This window comes from Hyperolius riggenbachi, chromosome 4 (genome assembly GCF_040937935.1).
Source record: "Hyperolius riggenbachi isolate aHypRig1 chromosome 4, aHypRig1.pri, whole genome shotgun sequence".
Lineage (NCBI taxonomy): Eukaryota > Metazoa > Chordata > Amphibia > Anura > Hyperoliidae > Hyperolius > Hyperolius riggenbachi.
The window spans coordinates 386,471,939-386,498,422 of NC_090649.1; the positions used below are offsets into that span (position 1 = coordinate 386,471,939).

The window sequence follows — 26,484 nt, forward strand, 5'->3', positions numbered from 1 at the left end:
GACCCTCAAATAGTAAACGGATAGTAAGGATACTAGACAATAAGCAAAGGATAACGTTCAGGTCCATTTTATACTTACCCACTGTGTCACCCCACGTTACACTTCACCGCCACAATGGCCATGCAAGTCTATGGAGACTTACACACTCAAGGCGATGCAATAGAAGTATCCAGATCACCACATTCCTGACGCAAAGTCTGCAGCCACGTTGCCGCATGATCTGTGCTTACTGCATAGATAATGCAGCGATTCAAGTCAATGGGAGACGCAGTAAGTGTAAATGACATAATTCCATTGGCTCCTGACCCCGTGATTGCTGTGAGCCAATCGAAGGAAACGCTGCACTTAAAAGGGCACTGACAGCTCAAGTCTTAAAGCGGCGAGAGGTGTCCGGTCTGTAAAAAGGTTAACTTATCTTTTTCTATGTTTTGTTTGTTTTGTTAAAAATATTTTACATAGATAAGAGCATAAAACTTTAAGGAGACATAACTCATAAAAAAAAGCTTAGAACATCAGTGCCATGGTGTTTGTATTATTGGAACTGCATGGCTGTACTCACAGCAAGAACTTATTTTTGAAAAGTCCAGAACAGCTTGGATCTACTACAGTAACTTCTAGCTGCGGTTGCATACAAATGATTGCTATAGCAAAGCCTCTAATTCCATAACCTTTCAAAAGAAGAGCTACGACAAGAAAATATCACAGCTGGGAGCCTCCATGAATGTTGCCTATCAGAAATCTGCTATATAGATCTCACAGCATCCTACTAACCACCACTATAATGGACTTACTATACTGTATGACAAATGTTCTACAGAAAATTGCTATTGTTGCCCATGTCAAACTGTCAGCTTCCAACTGTCCGTGCTGGTTTGAAAATAAAACAAAGGGGCTATTTATGAAGCTAATTAGATGTTCACGTTTTTTATGCTAAAGATTGCCTGAATCCTATTTCATCAAGATCCGGTGAGGCATATCACTGAAAGGTGGCAAATACGTTTCAGGGCAAGGCGCTGAGGAGATCACAGCTGCTAGTGATCGCAGTTCCCTCGGACAGCCTCTGGTCACCTATCACAGCCACTTGTTTCTATGATGGGGTTGGATATTGTTCAACTCTCTCAATCGTCAGCTTAGTTATCTGACCAACTCTAGCCAATGGGTTATTGGTCTGATGCTCTCTGTGAAGCACTGCTGAAGATATCATCACTATATAAATTACAAATACTCCCAATGGATGCATGGGAATTCGTTTAGGGCCAATTTGTTGGATTGTATGCATATCTCTATATAAATGCCAAATCAGAGGCAAACTCAGTATTTTTAAGGGGGGATTTCTGAAAGATCTCCCTCAGCCACGCACAGTATAATAATATGATTGGACATCATGCTGGGTACGCATAATGCATGATTTCCCGCCTGATTGACGTTATCGGGCGATTATATCTGACATGTCCAATCTGTTCCTGATTGACAGCAGGATCATTCAGAGCAGTTTGGATGCAGATAATAATGACAGCCGACATTAGTAATGAAGACAAAAGTGAAGCATTCTGCAAGGTGGCAACTACCTTCTTTACTAGCACACAGCAGGGGCACAGTGCTGTGCTCATACCTGGCTCTGTGAGCTAGTTCCCCAGAGCTCCTCCATGCTCTGTACACATGCTGCTGCTACATGTAGCAGAGAAAGAAAGGGGGTGGTGCTGTAAGCTGCAGAATGCCTGCAGATATGCTGGTGTCGGAACTTGTGCCTGTCCTAAGACACTGCAACAGTTTCGGTCTGAGGGGGGAGTCTCGGTAATCCTCAGCCTAAACTGCCCTATGCTAATAATTATTGGCAGTCAGAGAAGGAATGTTGTTGCACACTGAAGCAGTATTCATTTATTACAGAAAGATAGCGGTCAATGGTCCGGATTCACGTAAAACTGGCGTGTGCAGGGAGTGCATGGCAATTTTACTAGTACCAAGACACATATTCTACTATTACTGAAAGCCACATTACAAGGGTAACTTTTACGCTGCTATCGTGTTGCAGGTTGCGGTAACAGCTTTATGCACGCTTGCCATTAATTCCCTCCGCTTGTCCGTTTTACTGGACCTACATGAATCAGGCCCAATGTTCCTTATTACCATTCACTGCAGTGTTTAGCAGTGAGGCGCAAAATATAAAGTTTAGATTATTGCTGTCTTTTAAATATGTCTCTAAGTTGTTGGGCTGGTTGCTTGGGGTTACAGGAAAATTATTCCTTTTCAGACATACATAATATTAATGAAGCCAAATACCATCGGTCAGTCCTCTTCTTTTGGAATGATTACAGATTCAGGGTGAAGTCTCACTGCATACTGTAATCTGTATCAGAGTTATTCAAGTCAGTTGTAGTCAGGAAGCCACATCTGGGAGTTCTCACTGCTAAAACCACCTCGATAAGTTACACATTGGCCTGTTCATGAAAAGCAAAAATAATGATGCCAATGTCTGAATTATGGCTGAATTTGGTTGGATTTTTCCTTTAATGAATATTGACTAGAAGACGAAACATAAAAAAGTAAAGTAAAACAGTAGCAAAATCTGATCTGAAGTTAAAAGGTCAGAAAAATCTTGAATAATGTACAAAATACAGTGTAGCAAAAGGCAGCCAAATTCCCCTTTGATTGTTTCCAGTCAGACTTGTGCTGCTAGCTGTCTGGTTTCACGGAGGGTGAACAGTTTTCAGACGATATTTAAATCAATTGCACATGGTTTATTAATGAATGAGCTTTACACAATGGATGATAAGATTTTTATATACAGTAGGGGATCAATTCATTACTGTGTGCTATTGTCCATTGCAAGAAATTAGTTAGTTATTGATTTCTTGTGGAGTGAATTATCTTAATGGTTAGGAGATCATTCTTATTAAGGAGTTATTAAGGAATGACAGCACAGAGTCAGTCTTTGGAGAAAAAATTGTTATTGCAGATATTACGAAAATGCAGCCTTAGAGGAGGGAAGAAATGAGACTACAGGAGCTCACAGAAAAATACTATATCAGTGAAATTCCTATGCACAAAACTAGTATATACACAAATAATAAAACCATTGTTATTTAATAAATTACAAAAAAAATGGACATGCTTTTTTTCTGCCTAATGTTTCTGTAGTTAAAGGGAACCTTAAAGTGGACCCAAATTAAAAATACAAGATTTCAGAAATAAAATCTATTTTCTAAATTATAATGATAAATAGCAGCCTTTTTTCAGCTGCATGATGACAAATATAAAATATTTTACATTTATTGGAGGAACCCCTCCCTTCCTTTCATATTGCCGGGATTTTTCCGGCAAACTGGTGGAGAAGATAAAAAACAAAAACAAAACACAGGCTGCTACTGATGATGTCACAGGGGAGGTGAACTCAGCTTATGTGAGAATTCACATAGACGATGCCCCTGTGAGGGAGGGTAGCTGATGACAAACACACCCATGATTTTAAAACCTACTAAGCTCAGAAGTAATGGCTGCCACCTGTATAACCCTAGTTATGAAAAGAGAAGGGTGAAAAGCATACACTGAAATGCTCATAGGCTTAAAGGAGTGTTTATTTATCTTTGTATGTGTCAGAGTGGTGCAACTAAATATTTTGAATTAAACAAATGTTTGGTTTGGGTCCGCTTTAAGTTACATGATGAGACAGACATACAGATAACTATGCTGTGTTCCTTTTCTTCTTTCTCTGCCTGAAATAGTTAATATTCAGCTAAGGCAACTGACAGTTTCTCTCCAGTCGGTACCCAGTCGGAATATAGCATCCCTCAATGATAAGAATTACAGTCATAAAACAATTTCCTTTCAGAGAACTGGGCTTCTGAGAGCAGGGATAGATACAAAAGGTCAATAGTTCATATATTTTAGCTCTCTGAGACACAGGACAGACTGTATCATTGTGTGTGGGATAACTAAAGGTTAAGGAGTAGGAGGTATACAATTGTTCATCGCATCATCATTATTTTCACTTAAGATTGACTTAAAAAGAAGAGAAGGCGGCACGCAGACACTACTCAGATCTGGATTTGATTGATAATTTAAATTGCAGCACTACCTACGTGTGTAAGAGACACCCTGAGCAATACAATAAAGACAGCATGAAAAAGGAGCATGTATGCATTAGGTGCATACTGTGCTAATGTTATTAGTGTGTATGTAGTTTACATAATTCTTATTGAATTTTACATGCGCTGTCAACTTGGACAGCGACAACTTTTAAGTTACAAGTATATAATTAATTCCAATATTCGTAAAGCCCTTTTCTCCTGTCGGACTCAAAGCACTTGCTAGGCAGCTACTAGAGTGCATTCATAAGGCAGTAGCAGTGTTAGGGAGCCCAATAACTCCTTAGTGAATACATGGCTAACTGAATTGGAAGAACCGAAATTTGAACCGAGCTCTCCTATGTCAGAGGCAGGGCCCTTAATCATTACATTAGAACAATGTTGAGCTGAGTGTTTTAACGTGTTTTCAGACGACAGGGATAGAATATGAAGAAGGGTTATTAGCCTTATTAGTAAGAAGGCTTACTATTTTTCTTTCAATTTAGCCAGTAAATGGTATCATCCTGTTTCAAAACGTCCTGCTTTTACTGATGGCTAACATGGTAAATACTCTACTACAACATAACTTAGAGATAGCAGTTAAAGGTTTTCAGCAAGACACTATCATAGGAAAGGATCTGTGAGGCACCCTGTGTCAGTGCAAGACACTATCATAGGAAAGGATCTGTGAGGCACCCTGTGTCAGAGCAAGACACTATCATAGGAAAGGATCTGTGAGGCACCCTGTGTCAGAGCGTCCTCCATGTTTCACGAGTAGGAAGGTCAGACGATGAACTGCAGGCCCTGTGTGGTTTCACGGAGTTCCTGTCATGTCTGACACATGGCCAGAGTGCTGGAGCTGGAAGCAACTGCAGAGACGTTACACACTACCAGATATAACATATCTCCCCATTCCTAAAGTAAAAAATTCCAAAGCTAGTATAAAAAAAATGAAAATAAACGGGTACTGCAAGTATATCCTCACATTTCCATACAGATGTTCATTTTTTTAAAGTTATATTGTGGGTATGAAATAGTTCCTACTACCATTCCTTAATTGAGTGAGATAAAGCAAAATGTTTTGTTAATTGTCCTTTAAGAAGCCATTGCGCACATACAGATTTGGCGTCTCCATATGTTCCTCCTGTTCATGCTGAGACAAACAAAGACCTCCATTAATAGCAGATGGGATCAGGATTGTCTGTGAATATGGGAAGATGATATAGATCCTCTGGAATTGTGTATGCACTTTTTCTCTTACCCAAAATACCTGCTTTTGGAATATAATAATACATCTTATATCTGAAAAGGCTTGTAGGTGCCCAGATCCTCACTGGCAACTACAGTCTTTTCCATCCCCTTGTCCTACTAAACCCCGCCCCCGGCACCCCTCAAGTGGCAGAGATGGATTCCTTGTCAAAGAAGCGGGAATAACTCTTAAAGGAATACTATCGATTCACATATTTTTTTCAATTGACACAGGAATTGTTTGGGAAGTGGTGCTAAGTACTGATGTATACATTTTAGTAGCAACTTCTTTGTTTACTGTTAGCAAAATACTTTCATGCTTTACTGACGCCAAAACTGACGACCGACTGACAGGCATGAGGAGAGGGGAAATTCCCCTCACACTTGATCAGTTAACTCTATATGTAGCACTGTGTGTGACAGAGAAGAGAGCATCCAACAGCTGCAGCTCCTGTGTCCTGTGTTTCTGACTGACGTGTCTGAAGAGAGCAGAGGAAATGTAACTAATTCTCACAGCTTTTCATACTGTTTTTGCTTTCAGAGTTTGATATGTTTGACATTTGCTTTCTGTAGTCTGATATGCAACTCTGGCTGTGCATTTAAGCAGACACCCCTTCTGCAATTGATTTGTCCCAATATAGCGAAATCCTACCATCAATAAATTACAGTTTTTGCCTCTGATATTTAACATGAAAAGTTGGAAAATGTTTACACAGCTACTTAGACATTATTTGTACATTGTCCTTTTAGAACACTTGGGTATCGATAGTTTTCCTTTAAGCTACCTACACACACTCGATAACCATCTTTTGAAAAGGAAAGATCAACGTCTGGTGTCAACAATGGCATATCGATTGTCTACCTATCAATTCTTAACAGAAGTTCTAAACTGGGAACCGGAAGTATGTAACATGATGGTTTTGAATGGAATTATCATTCATCATTGTCCGATACCTGTGTTTTCTACAGATCACCACAGATTATCCTCCAATCAGATCTGTCAGGATGGGTCAGTCTATGGGACAACAATCATAGTCTGTTGGGATTGTTCTGTACTTATTTTGTCACCACATTTCAACGATCATCTTTTTTCGGTTGTTCTTCATTCGCTTACCAACAATTTTAATGAAGCGTGTGTATGATATTTTTTTCCTACCATAGTTGTGGCTCCAAATTTGCTGAAAGCCTAGAAAGTGGCTGTCAAAAAATGATGTGGCTACACTGGGGATCTTATTTGGCCCTCCCCTCTGCCCCTTTGATAGTCGGTCAAGAAGGAAGTGTGACTATGGAGGGGATCTTATTCAGCCTTGCCCCCTTCCTCCCCCACCCCCATGACGTGAGCTGTATTACTAACAAAGCTGGTAGAGAAGAACCACCAATGTGGGTGTGAAATGCTGAGAAGCTGCAGGATGTCAGCCAATAAGGAGGTGGCCACCAGTGATTGGCTGTACTTAAAGTTTTTATTGTTGTATTGCAAAACGAAAGTGTTTTTGCAATATCATTTTTAATACATTTTTTTAAATCACATTTCTATGATGTGTACTTATAAAAGTAGACACTGAACTTTGATTTTTTTTTTCCTTCACATTTATGATGTACATGGTTCTCCACATTATACCAATCCATTAGACCATTACGCAGTAGAGCAGTTCCTGGTTTAGGCGTCAGTGCTCACACCTAGACTGAATCTGCGCAATTATCAGCACCTTCACGCCCAGTTAACACTTGTTTATCTATAAAAAAAAGTGTGATGTTGAGGGCGATGAATGTAACAAGCAAAAGTCAGTCTCAATGTGCCAAACCCAGAGGGCTGTGCTGTAAGCAGCCATAGACATAATTACACTGGTTACAGCAGACGATAGAAAAGGTCAGGTTTAACATAATACACATGTTGATCATATTTTGCAAACCAGATTGAGCCTTGTGGTAAATGTTTATCTTGCAGTTTGGGTAGCTTATATAAGTAGGACCCATATGCGCAGCTTTCAGTATGGGATATACATCTGGCCTCCTCTGGCCATGTTTTAAATGCTCTCTTGTTGCAGATGGTTTAATTTAAGCAGTCCACTATTGCAGGTGGCTGTAAGGCTGTTTTATGCTGCCAGCTTGACAACACCATGAAAGGTATTTTGGGCAACGATAAAAATGCTAAATATAAACTGCAAATTCAGTCTCTGGAGATCGGCGTTAGAACAGATTTAAATGAATGGAAAGATCCATCTGCTGCTGCTTAAATCAAAAATCAGCAGAGGATTGCTGTGATATTTAGCTTTGACGTCTTTTATGACCAAGTCATTGGTTTTATTCATTGTCTGTTTAGGAAGTTTAGTAGCTTCCTACTTGTGTAACAAAACCTATTTATGGGGGTCAGAGTAGCACTGAAGTTATTAACTTGTTAAGAAAAGATGTCTGTGCTGAACTGAGTATTGCAATATAAATTGCTTCCGTTTTATGACAACAAATTGGGTTGTGAGAGTTATAATGTAGGTGCTTTTTTTGTTTTGATTTTTAAATGGAAAGAAGACTCTGATTGCAGTGTGCGGCATATTTTCTTTTCAGGGAATGAGAACAGGAATGTATAATTTCATATAGCCTGTCTATGACGACGTTGTATACAGTAATGCAGGAATAGAAGTCAAAGCGGTCAGAGCTCAGACCTGGCCCCTCCAATTACTATCATGTCAGCCCACTGTGGCAGCAGTACCGTCCCTCTGTTCAGATCCTAACGACGGATCAGCACCCTACAATCATGCAAGAAAACATGACAGCTTTCACAGCCTCCTGCCAGGCATTCATAAAATAGTCTTGGGATAGATCAATAACCTACATATGTATAGATGTGTAAAAAGAGGATACATGGTTATGTATGCTATCTTATACAAATTGTCACTATCAACCCCATGAGTATAAAAATTTGTATCTTCCTGGGGTTAGGAAGGTAGAGTAGTTAGTTAGATAGATAAATACAGTATATATATAGAGAGAGAGAGATCTTTTTTTTATTCTTCTATGTTCAGTACGTCAGTCAGTAAGGAGTCCGAGGGCAAAACTCCCTAACACCGCAGGGTGGTCTATTGAGTGCACCCCTAGTGGCTGCAGCTCTTAAGCTCTTTGAGTCCAACAGGAGAAAAGTACTATACAAATGTTAGGATTATTATATTTTTTTTATTATTTTAATCTACAGCTCTGCATATGATGTTGTTCTTTTGTAAATAAAGCATAATAATTATTGATTGATTTACTTAGAGGAACTGTCACGGAAATCTTTAAATTTAAAACACATACAAATAAGAAATACATTTCTCCCAGAGTAAAATGAGCCATAAATTACTTTTCTCCTATGTTGCTGTCACTTAGAGTAGGTAGTAGAAATCTGACATTACCGACAGATTTTGGGCTAGTCCATCTCTTCATGGGGGATTCTCAGCATGGCCTTTATTCTTTATAAAGACATTCCCTGAAAATAATTAATACAAAGATGCTAAGTAGCCTCCCTGCTCGCTGTACACTGTTTTGGCAGTTGGACGGAGCAACTGCCATTCACTAAGTACTTTAAAAAAAAAGAAAACCCTGAGAACCCCCTATAAGGAAGATGGGCTAGTCCAAAATCTGTAGGTAATGTCAGATTTCTACTACTTACTGTAAGTGACAGCAACATAGGAGAAAAGTAATTTATGGCTCATTTTACTCTGGGAGAAATGTACTTCTTGTTTATATGCATTTTAAATTCTAAGATTTTCGCAACAGTTCCTCTTTAAGGCAACATTTACAGTGTGTTACTGCATAAAAGCTGCTTTGTAACACTGTTTGCTGCACTGCATGTAGTGCGTTACTGCAAAACACGCACGTTTACAGTGAAGCACACTTTTTATTGCTTGTGTGCTTTACTGTATGCAACGCAATACTGGGATAATGTGCATCGCTACTTACCCAAACCGTTGCCTTCCTGTTACAGAGAGTGCAACGGCCTTTGTGAACGTAGCCTAAATGAACTCAAAACAAATCTTCCCTGTCCTATTCTAGACACTTATTGCTTCTAGAATGGTTGCTAATTCATTTCTGGTATCACGGGTTGTTCGCATTTTGTTATATCACAAGTCTTTGCATACTGTCAGCATTACGTGTTCATATCACTAGCTTCCAGTCTGCGTAATGGGATTTGTGTAAATATATAGTCATTTATTATGCAATTAAACAAGAAGACGGTTAATATTGTTATAGGCTAAAATATATTTATGGAACTTAGTTCATTAACCCTAATAATTGCAGGTAGTACATGTCATCAGTTATTAAAGTGACCCTGTAGTGATCAAGGCTTAGGAATCCACAGTCAGCCATGGGCTTTCAATTCCAGATGGACTCAAATTCTGAATTCTAATGAAGTCTAGTGACAGGTGTGACCAAGAGATGGGGGGGTCTCCGGGACATCGGCATTTCATTACGCATCATAGGTGTAATGAAAGCCGTGCTGCATTACTCACTACCGTGCTTCCTCTTTCAAGCCATAAGGAGGAAGCGTGGTAGTGGTGGAACGCGGATTTCATTACACTTATGAGGCGTAATGGAACGCAGACACCCCGAAGACTTCTGGGTAAGTTAACCCCCCACCCCACAGTCACACCTGAAGTCATTAGAATTCCGAATTAGAGTCCGTCTGGACTCAAAAGACCATCCCTATCCACAATGTTTTAAAACAGAAGTGTTTAATAACAGTATTTTTTTTGTTTTTGTTTTTTACGTTTTAAATATTTTTTCTGTCACGTATATTAAAATCTTACTGTTCAAATCAATTACTTCAAAGCTGTGCCAGTGGAAATTATTGGCTCCTCACTCCTCCCTTCTTATGACTCATGCTGTCTGGGTAGAGGGACGTCAGCATGCATGAAGATATAGGGTGAGGAGTGTCAGGTTAGAGTCAGTACCAGGCTGTTGTGAACTGCAGGATTTTTTCATGTCTAGATAAGACAAAGGAAATCGATCATAATCGGGAGTAAAAGGGAGTAAAATTCTATTGTGCAAATAGACATGATCAGAGGTTGCCTTCAGTGAAAACTGCATGCCAAGATGATTAGTTGTTCATGAGTTACAGTGTGCTAAAATCACCTATCAGAGCAGTGTGAGGTGATTCCTTGAGGGTTTGTCTAAGTCAGGGGTGTCAAACTCAATCACATAATGGGCCCAAATCTGAAACACCATCTTTGTTGCGGGCCACATTCTTTATTGAAATTTAATGGGGGTGGGAGGGAGGAGATTTTCGGTCTGCACCCTAAAACGGTCAGGTGCAATACCTGACTGTGGCCCCTGCACTTGTGTACTCCTCTGATTGGGAAGGCAACGTGCTGTCATTTGTGGTAAAAGAGGATAGTAAAATAGGCCGGAGTTATCGGACCATCCCTGCCAAGACCACTAGGCTTATGGACACTTTTTTCCTCAAGCCCTTAGACTCTTGAACTCTGCCCATTCTACTACCCCCCCCCCCTCTTGTAGTCATCTGCTGACTGGTATCTGACTTTGGCTGTCTTGCTATAGGTCATACTAGTATTACTGTAATTATCTTCTGTAACATGCTGCTGTCCCTGCTAGATCTGCAGTGCTTTACTTCCAATGTTGTATTACTTCTGTTTTGTTGTATTACTCTTATCTGCGCCAATCCAATTCTGGGCATGGCCCAGCTGTGCTTGGCAAAATAAACAAATTCTGATTCTAATGGAGAATAGCAACCTGTGCTGTATATTGGATTTCACCAATCTGCTCACAGCAAACTGGAAGTTACATGTGTATTGTGGGATACCCCGGCCATTGGAGGGGTGGCAGCTCCAAACCGCTAACAGCTGTTTTGCTTAAAAAGAATGCTTGCTTGCAGCTTACAGCAATATGGGCGGGGAGGGCAAAGATGCCATGCAGCCAATGTACGCAAACAGTAGACCTATAAGACAAATCACAACAGGTGATGAGTAGGGTGCTTGTATTTAGAGAAGAAAAAAAAACAAAATAAAAAAAGGATGGGCACTGTCACTAACATATTATGTAATTCTACCAGGAAATTAAGGAGAAAAAAAAAACACGCGTGCACTAGTCAAAAGAGTACGTACATTAAAGAGGCACTATGGCGAAAAATTTTAAAATTTAAAATATGTGCAAACATAGACAAATAAGAAGTACATTTTTTCCAGAGTAAAATAAGCCACAAATTACTTTTCTCCTATGTTGCTGTCACTTACAGTAGGTAATAGAAATCTGACAGAAGTGACAGGTTTTGGACTAGTCCATCTCTTCATAGGGAATTCTCAGCAAGGCTTTTATTCTTTATAAAGATATTCCCTAAAAAGGATTTAAACAAGGATGCTGGTCAGCCTTCCTGCTCACTACACCGTTTTTTGGCAGTTGGACAGAACAACTGCCATTCACTAAGTGCTTTTGAAAATAAATAAATCCCTGAGAATCCCCCCCATAAAGAGATGGACTAGTCCAAAACCTGTCGGTAATGTTAGATTTCTACTACCTACTGTAAGTGACAGCAACATAGGAGAAAAGTAATTTATGGCTCATTTTACTCTGGAAGAAAATGTACTTCTTATTTGTTTATGTTTGTACATATTTAAAATATTAACATTTTTCACCATAGTGCCACCTTTAACCAGCAGTGGCCTGCCATCTCTATGGAAATGTCAAGACAGATGGTACAGACACACGTATACAGCATTGATTAAGTTCTTCTTTTCTTTTACTACTTACAATCCTGTAGATGTTAAGCTCCCGGGGGCCACATAAAATTGGAAGGGGGGGGGGGGGGATGTGGGCCATGTGTTTGACACCTGTGGTTTAGGTGGTTGATGCCACAATTTACAGTAGGTAGTTAGAAAGGGATGTAAGACCAGTGATTCCCCCTTGTGCTTTCATTGATGTACTGCTGTATCAGTGCAGAAACCGGGATGCCATCATACTGTATACATGCAGCCTTATAACTAGTTTGAGCTTTCAACAGCCCACTACATGGTCCCGCTAAGCAGGGGTCAGGACCAGGCAGTACTCCAGTATTGTCCCAGAGTTGCAGAGACGGTCTTACAAGGTTTCCTATATGAAGCCCTCAAAAGTTTTTTTTCAGCCCCGACATTGCACTGAGACTGTACTTGGCAAAAGTTGTTACACTACTTAGTTGTAACTATTCAAAAGATGTACGGTATATGCACAATTTTTACATTATATTTTATAACCATATAGTTACTATCCCTGCTGTTTTGCATGCCTGGTGATGGGGTTTTTACATTGCATGAACAAAAACACAGAAAAGGCTCCCATAAATGTCTAAAATGGCCCCTGTAGTATTGTATTCCATTATCTTTTGGCACAACACGGAGGCATTAGTAACTTACACAGTTCCTGTGGGGCCTGTCTACTCAGAGTTCAGAACCTACATAGAAGGGAAATGCATCCCAGGGGTCCCCATTTATATTGATTACAATTTAGTCTAATTCTGTTCCATACATAAGTCATTCCTTAAGGGAAATTCATAGGAAATATTGAAACAATAGCTTGCAGGTGGTTTGCTGCTGAGTCTAGAAATGCATAATTATGATGCTGCTCTTTAGTATTTAGATCTTCATAGGTGTTTAGTTACCTGTCTATGGGAAGAATGGTAACAAAATGAATTTCAAACAAGCATTAAACTTCATTCCAATCAGTAGCCGTTATCCCCTTTCCCACAAGAAATCTTTTCCTTTTCTCAAATAGAGCGTCGGGTGCCTGTATGGCTGATATTGTGGTGAAACCCCTCCCACTGTGTTTTCTGTCTGTAAAACTTGTTGTATTGTGAGAAATAGCAGCTTTTTCCAACTGCCAAGCAAGCAATATGTCCCTCTGTGCATGGAACTCCCAGTAACAAACATTCCGCAGAAGGAAAATCAAGCAGAGGAAAGATTTTACAAAGGCCAAACACTGACTAAATAATATATAAATGAATACAAACAAAGTTGGGATCGAAACAGAAAATGCATAAAAATGTAAATACCTTATTAATAGGCAAATTGGTATCAAAATGTAAACATTTCTAAAGTGAAAATTGTCATGGCAATAAACAGGAGCCTTTGGAATAAACAGATTATTTCAGATGGGTCAATTCAGTCACTAGAACAGGCGTGGGCAAACTTGGCCCTCCAGCTGTTAAGGAACTACAAATCCCACAATGCATTGCAGGAGTCTGACAGCCACAGTCATGACTCATAAAGGCAAATGCATTGTGGGACTTGTAGTTCCGTAACAGCTGCAGGGCCGAGTTTGCTCATGCCTGGGCAAACTATTGCCACAGCCACTTTCACTCTACCTCAGTGGTTCAATAGGTAGCGTGTCCCCTCTTTATATATTTTATAACGCTTTAAAGATTTTGATACCAATTTGCCTATTAATAAGGTATATACATTTTATGCATTTTCTGTTTTTGTTTTCAAGTTCAGGGCCTCAGCCTTTGGTGTCATTGACCAGTGCTCAGAATCCATATCCCTCTCCCCCCCACCCCCCACGCCGCCTTTTTTTATTTATTTTTATATATAAATGAATATTATTAAAAAAAAAAAAAAAAAAGCAATTTTATTCATAATGCTATTTTCGCTACAGTTCCACTTCAAAGGGTCCATTGCCTTTCACAATGCTTATATTTTTCCATATTGGACAAAAAAACATCATTTTAATGTTTTCCAGCTTGTTTACACTGTCTGCCTTTTTCGTTGCAGAAGCAGCAGCATCTCTAGTGCCGCCAGTCTTAACTGGTACCTGCCTGTCAATGGATGGAAGACGACATGAGAGTGAAGAGAGCTGGCATGATGGATGTCGTGAGTGCTATTGTCATAATGGACGGGAAATGTGTGCACTGATAACATGTCCTGTTCCTGGCTGTGTGAATCCCACCATACTTCCAGGACAATGCTGTCCTTCTTGTCCAGGTAAATATATTACAGTGGTATAAGACTAGTTCTCAATGGTTGCTGATAATGAAATATGATAGCATAAACCTATGTTCTATATTTACTAGGAGTAAGTCCCAAATATACTTGAAGTTGACCTAAAGTATTAGATGATTATCACCACCCTCCCCTCCCAAAAAAGTAATTGAAAAAAATAAGTGTCTAGCTCTAGTTTAGCACAATCATATTATATAGTGATTATTTTTATTGAGAATAATTTGTTGTCCTGATTCTGAATTCATATCTTTACATAATCAGAAATGTGACTGGTTGCAAATTTTTAGTTTCAGTCATATTTTTTACCAATTGTTCGAGGTACGGTGGCCTGAGGGTGATCTGATCATTCCTGCATATTCTACCGTTCCCTAATGTGGGTAGCCAGCTGAAAGATTTCTGTTTAGTCATGGGGTTCAGAACTGTGCTGTATACTAGGAAAGCAGATACATTTTTAGACATGAATATTTTACAGCAGTCTTTACTGAAAAGGTATTAACGAGGTTGAGGTTAAAGATAGAAGGCGCATGTTTTTTTTTAACAGTTAAAATGTTGTTGATTTTTAGAAGGCGTATGTTTACACGGAACAATGTCTCTATCTTCTTTCAACGACAACAAAAATGCTATTTTTGTACTCTGCTGTTTTTTAGCTAATTATTGAGGTTTGTGTTTAGTGCATCATGAACAAATATGTTTAGTACAAATGTAGTAGAAAACTTTGAAAAAACATTTGGGTATTACTATCATTGTGATTGGTATACTCGGCTCTCCTTAAAATAATGTTCTGTTGAGTGAGCTTGCATTCCTAATAATAATTGGCAACATAACTACAAGCCCCAGCATGCCATCAGAGGCACAGCACCATAGCAAGCTACATGCAGCGTACCTTGATTATAGAGTCAAAGTACACATCGAAGTGGGAGGAATATGGAGGCTGGGATATGTATTACTTTTTAAACTATGCACATTGCGTGGCTGTCCTGCTGATTATCTGCCTCTAATACTTTCAAACAAAAACCCTGAACAAGCATGCAGATCAGATGTTTGTAACTGAAGTCTGACTGGATTAGCTGTATGCTTGTTTCAGGTGTGCGGTTCAGACATTACTGATGCCACAAAGATCATCAGCAGGATTGCTAGGCAACTGGTATTGTTTAAAATGAATAAAAATGGAAGCCTCCAACTCTTTCTCACTTCAGGTTCCCTTTAAAATACATACACATTCAAGATTTACACAGAGCCAAAACTATCTTTCTTGAACATTTCAGCCAGAAAGCTTAAAGAAAACCTGAACTGAAAATTAAAAGTCAAAATAAACATACACAGGTCATACTTACCTCCCGTGTAGTCTACTCCTCAACCTCTTTCTCCTCTCCTGCATCCTGTTTGTCCACTGTGATAAATGGAATTCTCCGTCCTCCATTTTGAAAATGGCCATTACCCCACAACAGCTTTCTGATCAGCACACTGTTAAACTGTAACATTGCCCCCACTTGAGCCAGAGGGAAACATGGACATTACCGGCCACATCAGTTGTCCACTCAGCTATAACTGACAGCAACTGATATACAACTGACAGCAACTGATATATTTCAGTTCTGACAAAATGTTGTCAGAACTGGAAGGGATTATTATCCGAAGAAAATGGTGAGCTTCTGAGAGGAACGGATGGCAAGGTAACTATTTAATGTTCATTTGAAGTTACATCATGTGTTTAATATTAAATAATTTTACTCAGTACAGGTTCCCTTTAAGTGTATACCTTTGTTCCATGACACCGCTTGCCTCCTCTTCTATGACCCACTGGATTATATCATTATAAATAACTCTTTTCTCAATGTGTGAACTTCATAGAAAATTCCAGAAGCATGGTTACACTTCTGTGCCATTCCTCCTTTCACAGAACAGATGACGCTGCTCAGCTGGGAGCTCATATGTGCCCAGGGCTGGATTTAGCACTAGGCACTCTAGGCTCAAGCCTACAGGTGCCATGTGCACACAGAAGGGGTCAGCAGCAGCACACATGCCTTTGATGTTACTGCGGCCGCCCCTCTCTGAAGTCCAACCGGCCCTGAATTAGTGCAGTGGCAATAGCATCTGCAGCGTCCATCCCATTCAGTCATGAATGTGTGATTGGGACACAACTGCCTCTGTGGTAGACGAGCCGTATTCTTTATTCTTCTTTTTCATGTATCAAAAAAAACAGTGAATACTTCATAAGAGTCAGACTAGTACTCTCTGGTCAGACCATTAGCTAGTAGATGTTGGAAAGTAAGAACAAGTGTGTGCTGTAGGTATATTCATCTTGGTTTGTGATCAGCTTAAAGCGGATCCGAGATGAAAAACTAACTATAACAAGTAACTTGTCTATATATGTTACCTAGCAAATCTAACTGCAAACAGCTTTACAGAATATGATTGATTGTTCCTGTGATACAATGACAGCAGCCATGTTGTTTGTAAACATTACACAGAGGCAGGCTTATCTGCATCTTGAGCAGAAAAACCTAGTCCCCCCTCCTCCTCCCTCCTCCCCTCTGCCTCTGAAATCTCTGGCTAGTAATACCTCCCCCTCCTCCTGCCCAGACTGAGCTCCCATGAGCCCTTGCTACTGTCTGAAAGTGCCTTGGCTCTCTGAAAACCTGTGGCCGTGGCTTGTGTAGTTTATAGGGAATTAGAGTATTAAAACAAAAAAGTATTTGGCTTGAGGAATGCACTATAAACAATAGGAAAGGAACACAATTATGCAATGAGTAAAAGTTCATCTCGGATCCACTTTAAATGTGTCTTGACTTTAAGAAGAAACCAGAAGCATGAGAACAATGATAGACTGATTAATGCTGCTGCTTTACTTACTATTAGCTATGTCAATGAGCAGTATCATTCCTTGGAGAGCTTAGCTGAATCCTTAAAGCAGCAGAACAAAGAGGATTTAGCCTTTTTACATTTTGTTCACTAATACAATCTGAACCTGCTCTGTTAATAATGATTGTCTTCAGAGGTAGCTGCAGCGCTGTAGATAGCGAAACGAGGTGCTATTAATCAATGCCAATGAAATGCGTAAGATGCAACAGCTTTTCGGGACTCGTCCAAGGTCACAGATACTGAAGCTACTGTTTTCCAACCCTGAATCATCAAGCAGTTCTTCTGTTCGTTTATCCTCCATAGTTGCAGAAAATAACTTTCGGCGAATGCTGCTGTTAAATTATATGTCCAGCAGCCACCTTTGTATAATTGCTCCTTATAAATCAAAAGTGGCAAACAAAGGCTGTCAAATTCCTGTATTTATACAAGAGACCTGTGGCATTGCTGTGTGCTTTATGTGAGGAGTGCCTCTGCAGATTTCAGTGTGACGGTGCCCTCAGCCACCTGTCCTAACGGAGATAAATGAGGACCATCTGCGGCTGCATAATAAAATGAGCAACGTAAACGCTTGACCTAATTATTATTAATAAGCTGTTATTATACCACCATTGTGCTGCAAGCACCCCATGCTGTTTTGTACACTAGGACCAAATGCTACTGGTTAGCTCACACAGAGGCTGCAGGCTGGCACGGCAGAAGGATGTTCTAGCTACTCCGCTTGGATTCAGCCATTCCAACTGTCCAAAAACAGGCTGCACAACAAAAATAGGATTAAGTGGAGGCAATAGGACAAAATAAATCAAGTGCTTCAGACAATCTGGCTTTCATTTTTGGGGCAGTGACAACATTTTTTTTTTTGTTCTTCGAATACTGAAACCAATGTGCGCTTACACAAACAAAAATTAATGTGTTGAAACAACTAGTTCTTTTTCGTGAATAAGAAGCTTAAAGTGAACACGAGGCGTGTTTGTGAAATCATAATAGGACACAGAGGCATCTTTTGTGTACAGTGACCGGCCTCTGTGTCCTCCTATTGTGCCTCCAGCCCCCCCCCCGACTCTGCTGTCCCCCATTATAAAAGCGCCAGGCTAGTGACAAGCACATTGTCGCCGGTCTGCTATTTACCTCTGCCTGTCATTTATCGCCACTCCCCCGCCTCCTGTACAGCGTGGCTCCCCCGCCTGTATCCTTTCCCTCCCCACCTCTGTAGGCTTCCTCCAATCAGAAGCAGAGGTGGGGAAGGAAGGGACACAGGCAGGGGAGCCGCGCTATACAGGAAGCTGGGGAATGGTGATGAATGACAGGCATAGGTAAATAGGGTAGTGACAATCTGCTTGTCGCTAGCCTGGCACTTTTTTAAGGGTGGACAGCAGAGCCCGGGAGGTGGGCTGGAGGCACAATAGAAGGACACAGAGGCAGGTCACTGTACACAAAACATGCCTCTGTGTCCTATTATGATTTGACAAACACGCCTCTGGTTCTTTTTATCCTTCCTGGTGTTTAATTTCTGCTGGATTTCTGTGCAAAAAATGGTTCAGTTATTTTAATAACATTTTTGCCTGTAACTTACCAAAACGTTCCAAGCAAGGGTATAGTATACATTTTGAGTGAAGAGAAGTGGAGGGAACCGCTCATTCCGTCCAGGACAGTGCTGGGACCAGGACAGCCAGTCCAAAGTTGAACGTCAAACAAGGGAAGGTCCGCACAATGTCCATAAAAGACAAATAATTTTATTGTGGACGTATCCAGATCACAATTCCCTTGTTTGACGTATACATTTTGAGTATAATAAAAGCTTCAAACACAAAATCATGTAAAAAAAACACATTACATTTAATTTTCCCTTTCTGCGTGACCACAATTTCCAGACTCTATAGCTTTTTTGGGGAAAAAAACTATATTACGCAACTGGTTGTGCCTTTGTACATTAAAGGGGCACTACAGCAAAAAACTGTGAAATGTTAAAATATGTGCAAACATATACAAATAAGAAGTACATTTTTTCCAGAGTAAAATGAGCCATAAATTTCTTTGTACGTTGCTGTCACTTACAGTAGGTAGTAGAAATCTGTCAGAAGTGACAGGTTTTAGACTAGTCCATCACTTCATAGGGTATTCCTCAGCAAGGCTTTTACTCTTTATAAAGATATTCCTGAAAAAAGCATTTAAACAATGATGCTGGCCAGCTTCCCTGCTCCCTACACAGTTTTTTGGCAGTTGGACAGAGCAACTGCCATTCACTAAGTGCTTTTGAAAATAAATATATCCCTGAGAATCCCCTATAAAGAGATGGACTAGTCCAAAACCTGTCACTTCTGTCAGATTTCTACTACCTACTGTAAGTGACAGCAACATAGGAGAAAAGTAATTTATGGCTCATTTTTCTCTGGAATAAATGTACTTCTTATTTGTATATGTTTGCACATATTTTAAATTTTACAGTTTTTTACTGTAGTGCCCCTTTAACACACAGCACCTAAGCTGCTCTCCATTGCATTGCTAATCCCATTCAGTGACACTGAGTAGGGCAGCAGTGCTCTGCGGACCAAAATGCATGCAGCAGTGTGTTATAGCAACCAGGGATGGTTGATGCAGCTTGAAAATGGACCAATCAGATTCCACCCTGGCAGAATTCCACTGGTGTGTTTTTAAGCTGCAAGGTTTGCATTATCCTCTTTCAGCTTGGAACAATTTGTATCTCATTGACCATCCCTAATCGCAACACACTGGATACATACGTGGAAACATTAAACAGTGCAGTCTATGCACTTCTGATATCCTTTTGTAACCCAAACTATGCATGCTGCTGAGATGTGCACAGATGCGGCAATTTATATACATTGTTGAAATGTGCAAAGCTGTGGCAGGCGACATTGTAAAACATCCATTTACCAGACGCTAACTGGATGCTTTATAGAGAAACTCCAACCTAGAATTGAACTTTATCCCAATCAGTAGCTGATACCCCCTTTTACATGAGAAATATAATGCTTTTCACAAATAGACCATCAGGGGGCGCTGTATGACTGATTTTGTGCTGAAACCCCTCCCACAAGAAGCTCTGAGTACCGCGGTACTTTTGGCAGTTTGTTACAATGTAACAATGTTCACAGACAGGAATTAGCTGTTTACAGCTGTCTCTAACAGCCAAAACAGCAAGGAGCAGCTATATAACCTGCCCACAGTAAAAATGTCACCATGTAATAAATGTCAGAATGTAAATCGGGGAGAGGAAAGATTTTACAATGAGCAAACACTGACTAAATCATTTATACATAATTATGGTAAAAAATGAAGCACTTTTTTTACTACATTATTTTCACTGGAGTTCCTCTTTAATATGCACAGAGGTCTAGTAGTGGTTAAAAAGTCCTGTATGCAGCGTATTTTCTTCAATTTGTTTCTTGAGGTGCTAGCATTTAGTGAAAATCGGAATAGGCGATTTGCAGTGTAAGGTCGCATAACGTCCCCTAACGCAACGCTTGCTGGTGGCAAAGGTGGACGCTATATAAAGCCGCGTTATGCGGCTCTCGGTGCGCCGTTAAAATGACTGTGCTGCAGGGACCACGTGATCGGAACACTCCGCTTCACGTGGTCCCGACAGCCAATAAGCGGCCACTCCAGGAAGTAAACACTGCAGTAGTGATGGGAAGTCGGCTCTTTTCAATGAATCGATTCATTGAAAAGAGCCGAACTTCCCATCACTACACTACACTGCAGTGCAGTGAATATTAATTAGCCATGTGGCTGGCCACAATAGCGGACTCTCCCCTCCTCCTCTCCTGCACGAGTAAATAAAAGAAACAACACATAACTGAGCATGTGCAAACAGTCTAACGCGGCTAAAACCGCGTATAATGCACAGCATGCTGTACTTTCATTCAACGTGTAGCGTTACAATGTAACGCAACGTGGGCACTGTGAACAGCCCATTGATTTTTCATTACTGTGAGTTGGGCTGTGTTACAGGGTGCTCTAACGTGCGCCTGTAACGTCCCACTGTGAAAGCAGCCTAAAAGAATACTGATTTAATGCTTTAGAAAGTATAAGAAACAGTGGATCAACATAGTGGTTAGGGAAGCAGAATTTACAAAGTCAGTCTCACTTAAATTTTATATTTAGCGTTAATATCAATGCTTGGCATACTTTCAAAGTTAAGGTTAGTGGTAGTCACATTTTAAGGGTTATATTTTGATGGGAATGGTTATAATGTATGTTAGTTTGACATTATGCTTGTGTCAGTATCTCTGCACCAGAAGCTACTAGCACTTTCCACTTGGGTATCACCACTACCTGTCAGAAGGACCTTGTACTTCTAAAGCATCCAGACTAGCAAAGGTTGTCCTTTTTGTAATCTGATCTTTCTAGTGAACTTTGGGAAGCTCCTGACATTTCTAGAAGTTGAAAAAACGAAGGGTCCGCACAATGCTCCTAAGATCCTTTAATCTTTATTATGGACGTATCCAAATAGGTCAACACACAAATCTAGCTGACATGTTTCGGACCTTCTGGTCCTTAATCATAGCCAGAGTGCAAATGGTGCAAAGCCTCCTATGTACCATCCTCCGATGGGGTGGGTGGCTCCCGGGAAACGCCCAGGAAACCGCCCCCAACCCAAAAACAGGAAGGGACATGTACAACATAAGTACAGGGTAGACATAGCATAACTACTTAATCCATGGCTAAAAATTGGATTACAGCAGGAGGCAAACAGGCATAAAATTCAAAAGTACCAATCAAATCTAACACAAAGATATAATAAAAATCATAAAAATATATAAAGATTGTAAATTGTACAATTAAAAACACCAAGGAGCAGCGTATACAGAGAAAATGCAGACTAAGTCAAAAGGGCCAAATCCCAACGGGAGTTTAGGCCATTAGGGAGTCGTGAACCCAATCTAAAAATCCATAGAGCTTCTCGGCTCTTTAGCCGTTTGGTTGTGTCCCCTCCTCTCTGTGCAGGGAGAACCTTCTCTAAAGCATGAAAAGAGAAAGAGGACATGTCACCTTGGTGAACCTGGCGAAAATGTTTCGCCACATTGGAAACGTTGGCACTAAGCCAGGCAGGGCCGCAGTAATGTTCCCCTATTCTAGCGCGTAAAGGTCTTGTGGTGCATCCCACATACTGCAGGGCACAGGCCCCACAGGTGACGAGATACACCACATTCGACGTCCCGCAGTTAATGAATTGTCTAATGGGGAAACTGCGTCCATTCGATGTCGAAGTGGCAACACGAGTGCGGGTATGAACCCTGCAGTAGTGACATGTCCTCACCCCACACCTATACGATCCCAACAGATTCAACCAAGTGGAGGACCTGGTACGGGACTCATATAGGCTAGGGGACAATGATTGGGCCAGAGTTGGAGCACGCCTGCTTGCAAAGCGTACCCCCTGCTGCAGGATACAGCGCAGATCCTCGTCACCCTCCAAAACGGGAAGATATTTTTTAAGAATAGATACAATTTTATCATATTCCTTGCTATATGTAGTAACAAAAGTAGGTTTAGAAACCCCAACCTACAAGGACAGGTGAGATTGACACACATCTTATAGGTTTGGGGGATCTGGCTTATGATTTTACTCGGTGTCAGAAGTTTGCAGCCGTCTTTTCCAGGCAGCCATATGGTGGGGATATTGAGCCAGAAATAGGTCTGAGGACATCTTTTGCGCAATTGGAGTCTCTTGTTGAGAAGGAGACCAAGGTATGGTGGGATTTGACCACATTAAAGCAATATGTGGCTGAAAAAATCATACCAAGGGGCCTACGCATTAGAAAAGTACCCACAACACTATACTCTGAGCAATTCATATTGGAATGGAATGGGATCCTTACGGACTGTTCCCTGGCCCTGATGAAACTCATCATTTCTTATGAAGAATCAAAATTGGTGGACTTGAGATTTAAAATCACTGAGTTAGAGACAAATATTGTCAGATTTCAGAATTTTGAGCAATATGACAAATTGCATAAAAGAATGCGTGAGAACATTGCTAAATTAGAGTCCATCATTACTGAAACAAAAAGAACCAAATACCTAAGGGATGTAGAGGATTACAGACGGGAGGTGGTGTACGAGTGGGGAAAGTGGGAATCCATGGCCAGGTCACCTAGGTCACCCAGGCCTATCTTACGTGGCTCACGACAGAACCATGGTAGACGAGTCAGCTTTAGCTCCCCGGAGGTGTCGGATGTTTCCGACTCCTCAGATTCTAGAAAACCTATACAGTCCAGGAAAGTCATGGACCATAATACTGATGCGATCTCAAAAAACCCCCGAGGCCAGGTTACCCCCTACAGGAGGCAGAGAAAGGGCCGCAGGAGGGGCAGGGGAGGAGGAGACGGAAGACCAGACGGGCGGGAGTAAAACATAGGATTAAGAGCGGTAGCCCAGGGGGAGCTGCACCATATAACATAGTCAATCTGTCAAAACATGTACTCACCGACATTGAGAAGGATGTTCTCGCAAAGGGTCTTTCATTCGCACCTACGAATCATATGGATGTGTTTGCAACTATTGTTGATGTGAATAGATTTGTGAGAACCATCCTTTTGCGTAAGCATTTTCTGAACTGTGAGAGTAGGATATCTGGAAATAGGGCTACGGTGGGCGCAACTGATATTGGAGATTTTGAGGAAACGCGGGCCAGATGGGCTTTGGACTGCCTGGCAGCGGAGAACTCAGGTTTAATCTCCCTAGATGATGTTAAGCCCATCCGTGCCCGTAATCCAGATTTTTATCCCCTAACCAGTAGAACTCACCATGTGGAAACTTTTCAGGAACTGGTGGAAAGGGACCTGGTCGAATTGGAGGGAACCCGGAGCCCTGGTCGCTCCAACCTCTCGCATCGCGAGTGGCAGGCCCTACAGAGCCTTAAGAGCAATTCTAGTATTGTTATTCGAAATGCTGACAAAGGAGGGGCCGTTGTCATTCTCGATAGCGACAGTTATAAAATGGAGGCTCTAAGACAATTGGGAGACCCCACGGTTTATTTAAAACTTAAGGGAGACCCCATGAGAGGTTTCCAAACAGAGCTCTTTCAGCTCTTGTCTTTTGGGCGGGACTTGGGTGTCCTGGATCAGAAACTTTTCGACTACTTGGCTGTGACCCATCCGGTCACCCCGATCTTTCACCACCTCCCTAAAATCCACAAGCCGGGCGCTCCCCCGGAGGGCAGGCCCATCGTGGCCGGCATTGGCTCTCTGGGGGAGCGCCTGAGCGAATGGATTGATTCTCTGTTACAGCCACTTGTGATTAGGCTCCCGGGTTACATCAGAGACACGAAGCATTTGCTTGCAAGTCTGGAGGGATTTCCTTGGAACGATCATTTTGTGTGGGTGACGATTGATGTTAAGGCTTTGTACTCGTGTATCCCCCACGATCTGGCTATCCGGGCTATAGAGCACCATTTGGAGAAATATTCTGCATACTCTGAGGACCTGAGAGCTTTCATATGTTTGGCCGTTAGGTACCTCCTGTCCCGCAACTATTTCTCATTTGATGGCGGTTTCTACCTCCAGAGGTGTGGCGCCTCCATGGGGGCGAAGTTTTCTCCGTCCCTAGCCAACCTTTATATGGGTTGGTGGGAGGAGTGCCACATCTTTGGGGGTGGGAGCCGCCGCCTGGGGGATGTTGCGTGGTACGGGAGGTACATCGACGACCTCTTGTTGGTGTGGAGAGGTAGCCCTGAGGACATCCCCTCTTTCGTGGGAGAGTTGAACGCCAATGCATTGAATTTACAGTTCACCTTCAATTGGGGGGTTAGTTCCATTGACTATTTGGACGTCACTTTGGTGGGAGATTCCCATGAGGGTATGGTACATTCCAGGACTTATAGAAAACCTTGTAGTGGGAATACAACCCTCCGGGCCACCAGTTGTCATCCCAGACATACCATACGGGGGGTTCCAGTTGGAGAATTCATAAGGGCCCGCCGTAATTGTTCCAGGGGGGCCTGGCTTGAGGAGGAGTTTACAGCAGTGGGGACTAGATTGAAGGAGAGGGGGTATCCTACCTGGATGATCAACAGGGCGCGGGCCAAGGCATCTTCCAAAAACAGGGATCTCTTGCTGAGAGCTATGGATTACCCGGAGGAGCACCCTGGGGTTTCTAAACCTACTTTTGTTACTACATATAGCAAGGAATATGATAAAATTGTATCTATTCTTAAAAAATATCTTCCCGTTTTGGAGGGTGACGAGGATCTGCGCTGTATCCTGCAGCAGGGGGTACGCTTTGCAAGCAGGCGTGCTCCAACTCTGGCCCAATCATTGTCCCCTAGCCTATATGAGTCCCGTACCAGGTCCTCCACTTGGTTGAATCTGTTGGGATCGTATAGGTGTGGGGTGAGGACATGTCACTACTGCAGGGTTCATACCCGCACTCGTGTTGCCACTTCGACATCGAATGGACGCAGTTTCCCCATTAGACAATTCATTAACTGCGGGACGTCGAATGTGGTGTATCTCGTCACCTGTGGGGCCTGTGCCCTGCAGTATGTGGGATGCACCACAAGACCTTTACGCGCTAGAATAGGGGAACATTACTGCGGCCCTGCCTGGCTTAGTGCCAACGTTTCCAATGTGGCGAAACATTTTCGCCAGGTTCACCAAGGTGACATGTCCTCTTTCTCTTTTCATGCTTTAGAGAAGGTTCTCCCTGCACAGAGAGGAGGGGACACAACCAAACGGCTAAAGAGCCGAGAAGCTCTATGGATTTTTAGATTGGGTTCACGACTCCCTAATGGCCTAAACTCCCGTTGGGATTTGGCCCTTTTGACTTAGTCTGCATTTTCTCTGTATACGCTGCTCCTTGGTGTTTTTAATTGTACAATTTACAATCTTTATATATTTTTATGATTTTTATTATATCTTTGTGTTAGATTTGATTGGTACTTTTGAATTTTATGCCTGTTTGCCTCCTGCTGTAATCCAATTTTTAGCCATGGATTAAGTAGTTATGCTATGTCTACCCTGTACTTATGTTGTACATGTCCCTTCCTGTTTTTGGGTTGGGGGCGGTTTCCTGGGCGTTTCCCGGGAGCCACCCACCCCATCGGAGGATGGTACATAGGAGGCTTTGCACCATTTGCACTCTGGCTATGATTAAGGACCAGAAGGTCCGAAACATGTCAGCTAGATTTGTGTGTTGACCTATTTGGATACGTCCATAATAAAGATTAAAGGATCTTAGGAGCATTGTGCGGACCCTTCGTTTTTTCAAGATTGTATGGGACTGGCTATCCTGGTCTGGCACTGCTCTATCTGGGGTGAGCGGTTTCCACTTTTCTCCACTTCAATTTCTAGAAGTTGGCATATATCCTTGACATTGTGAAGTTGTTCTTTTTTAAT

The 26,484-nt window shown here is 41.5% G+C and overlaps 1 protein-coding gene across 2 annotated transcripts in view; it reads left to right on the plus strand.

Moving 5' to 3' along the window:
• CRIM1 (cysteine rich transmembrane BMP regulator 1) overlaps positions 1-26,484 on the plus strand; it is a 982,593-nt gene that overhangs the window by 847,318 nt on the left and 108,791 nt on the right. For both annotated transcript variants that reach the window (XM_068232129.1, XM_068232130.1), the window contains exon 11: positions 14,039-14,248. In XM_068232129.1, coding sequence (XP_068088230.1) covers positions 14,039-14,248 — 210 coding nt within the window. The remainder of the gene's footprint in view (positions 1-14,038; positions 14,249-26,484) is intronic.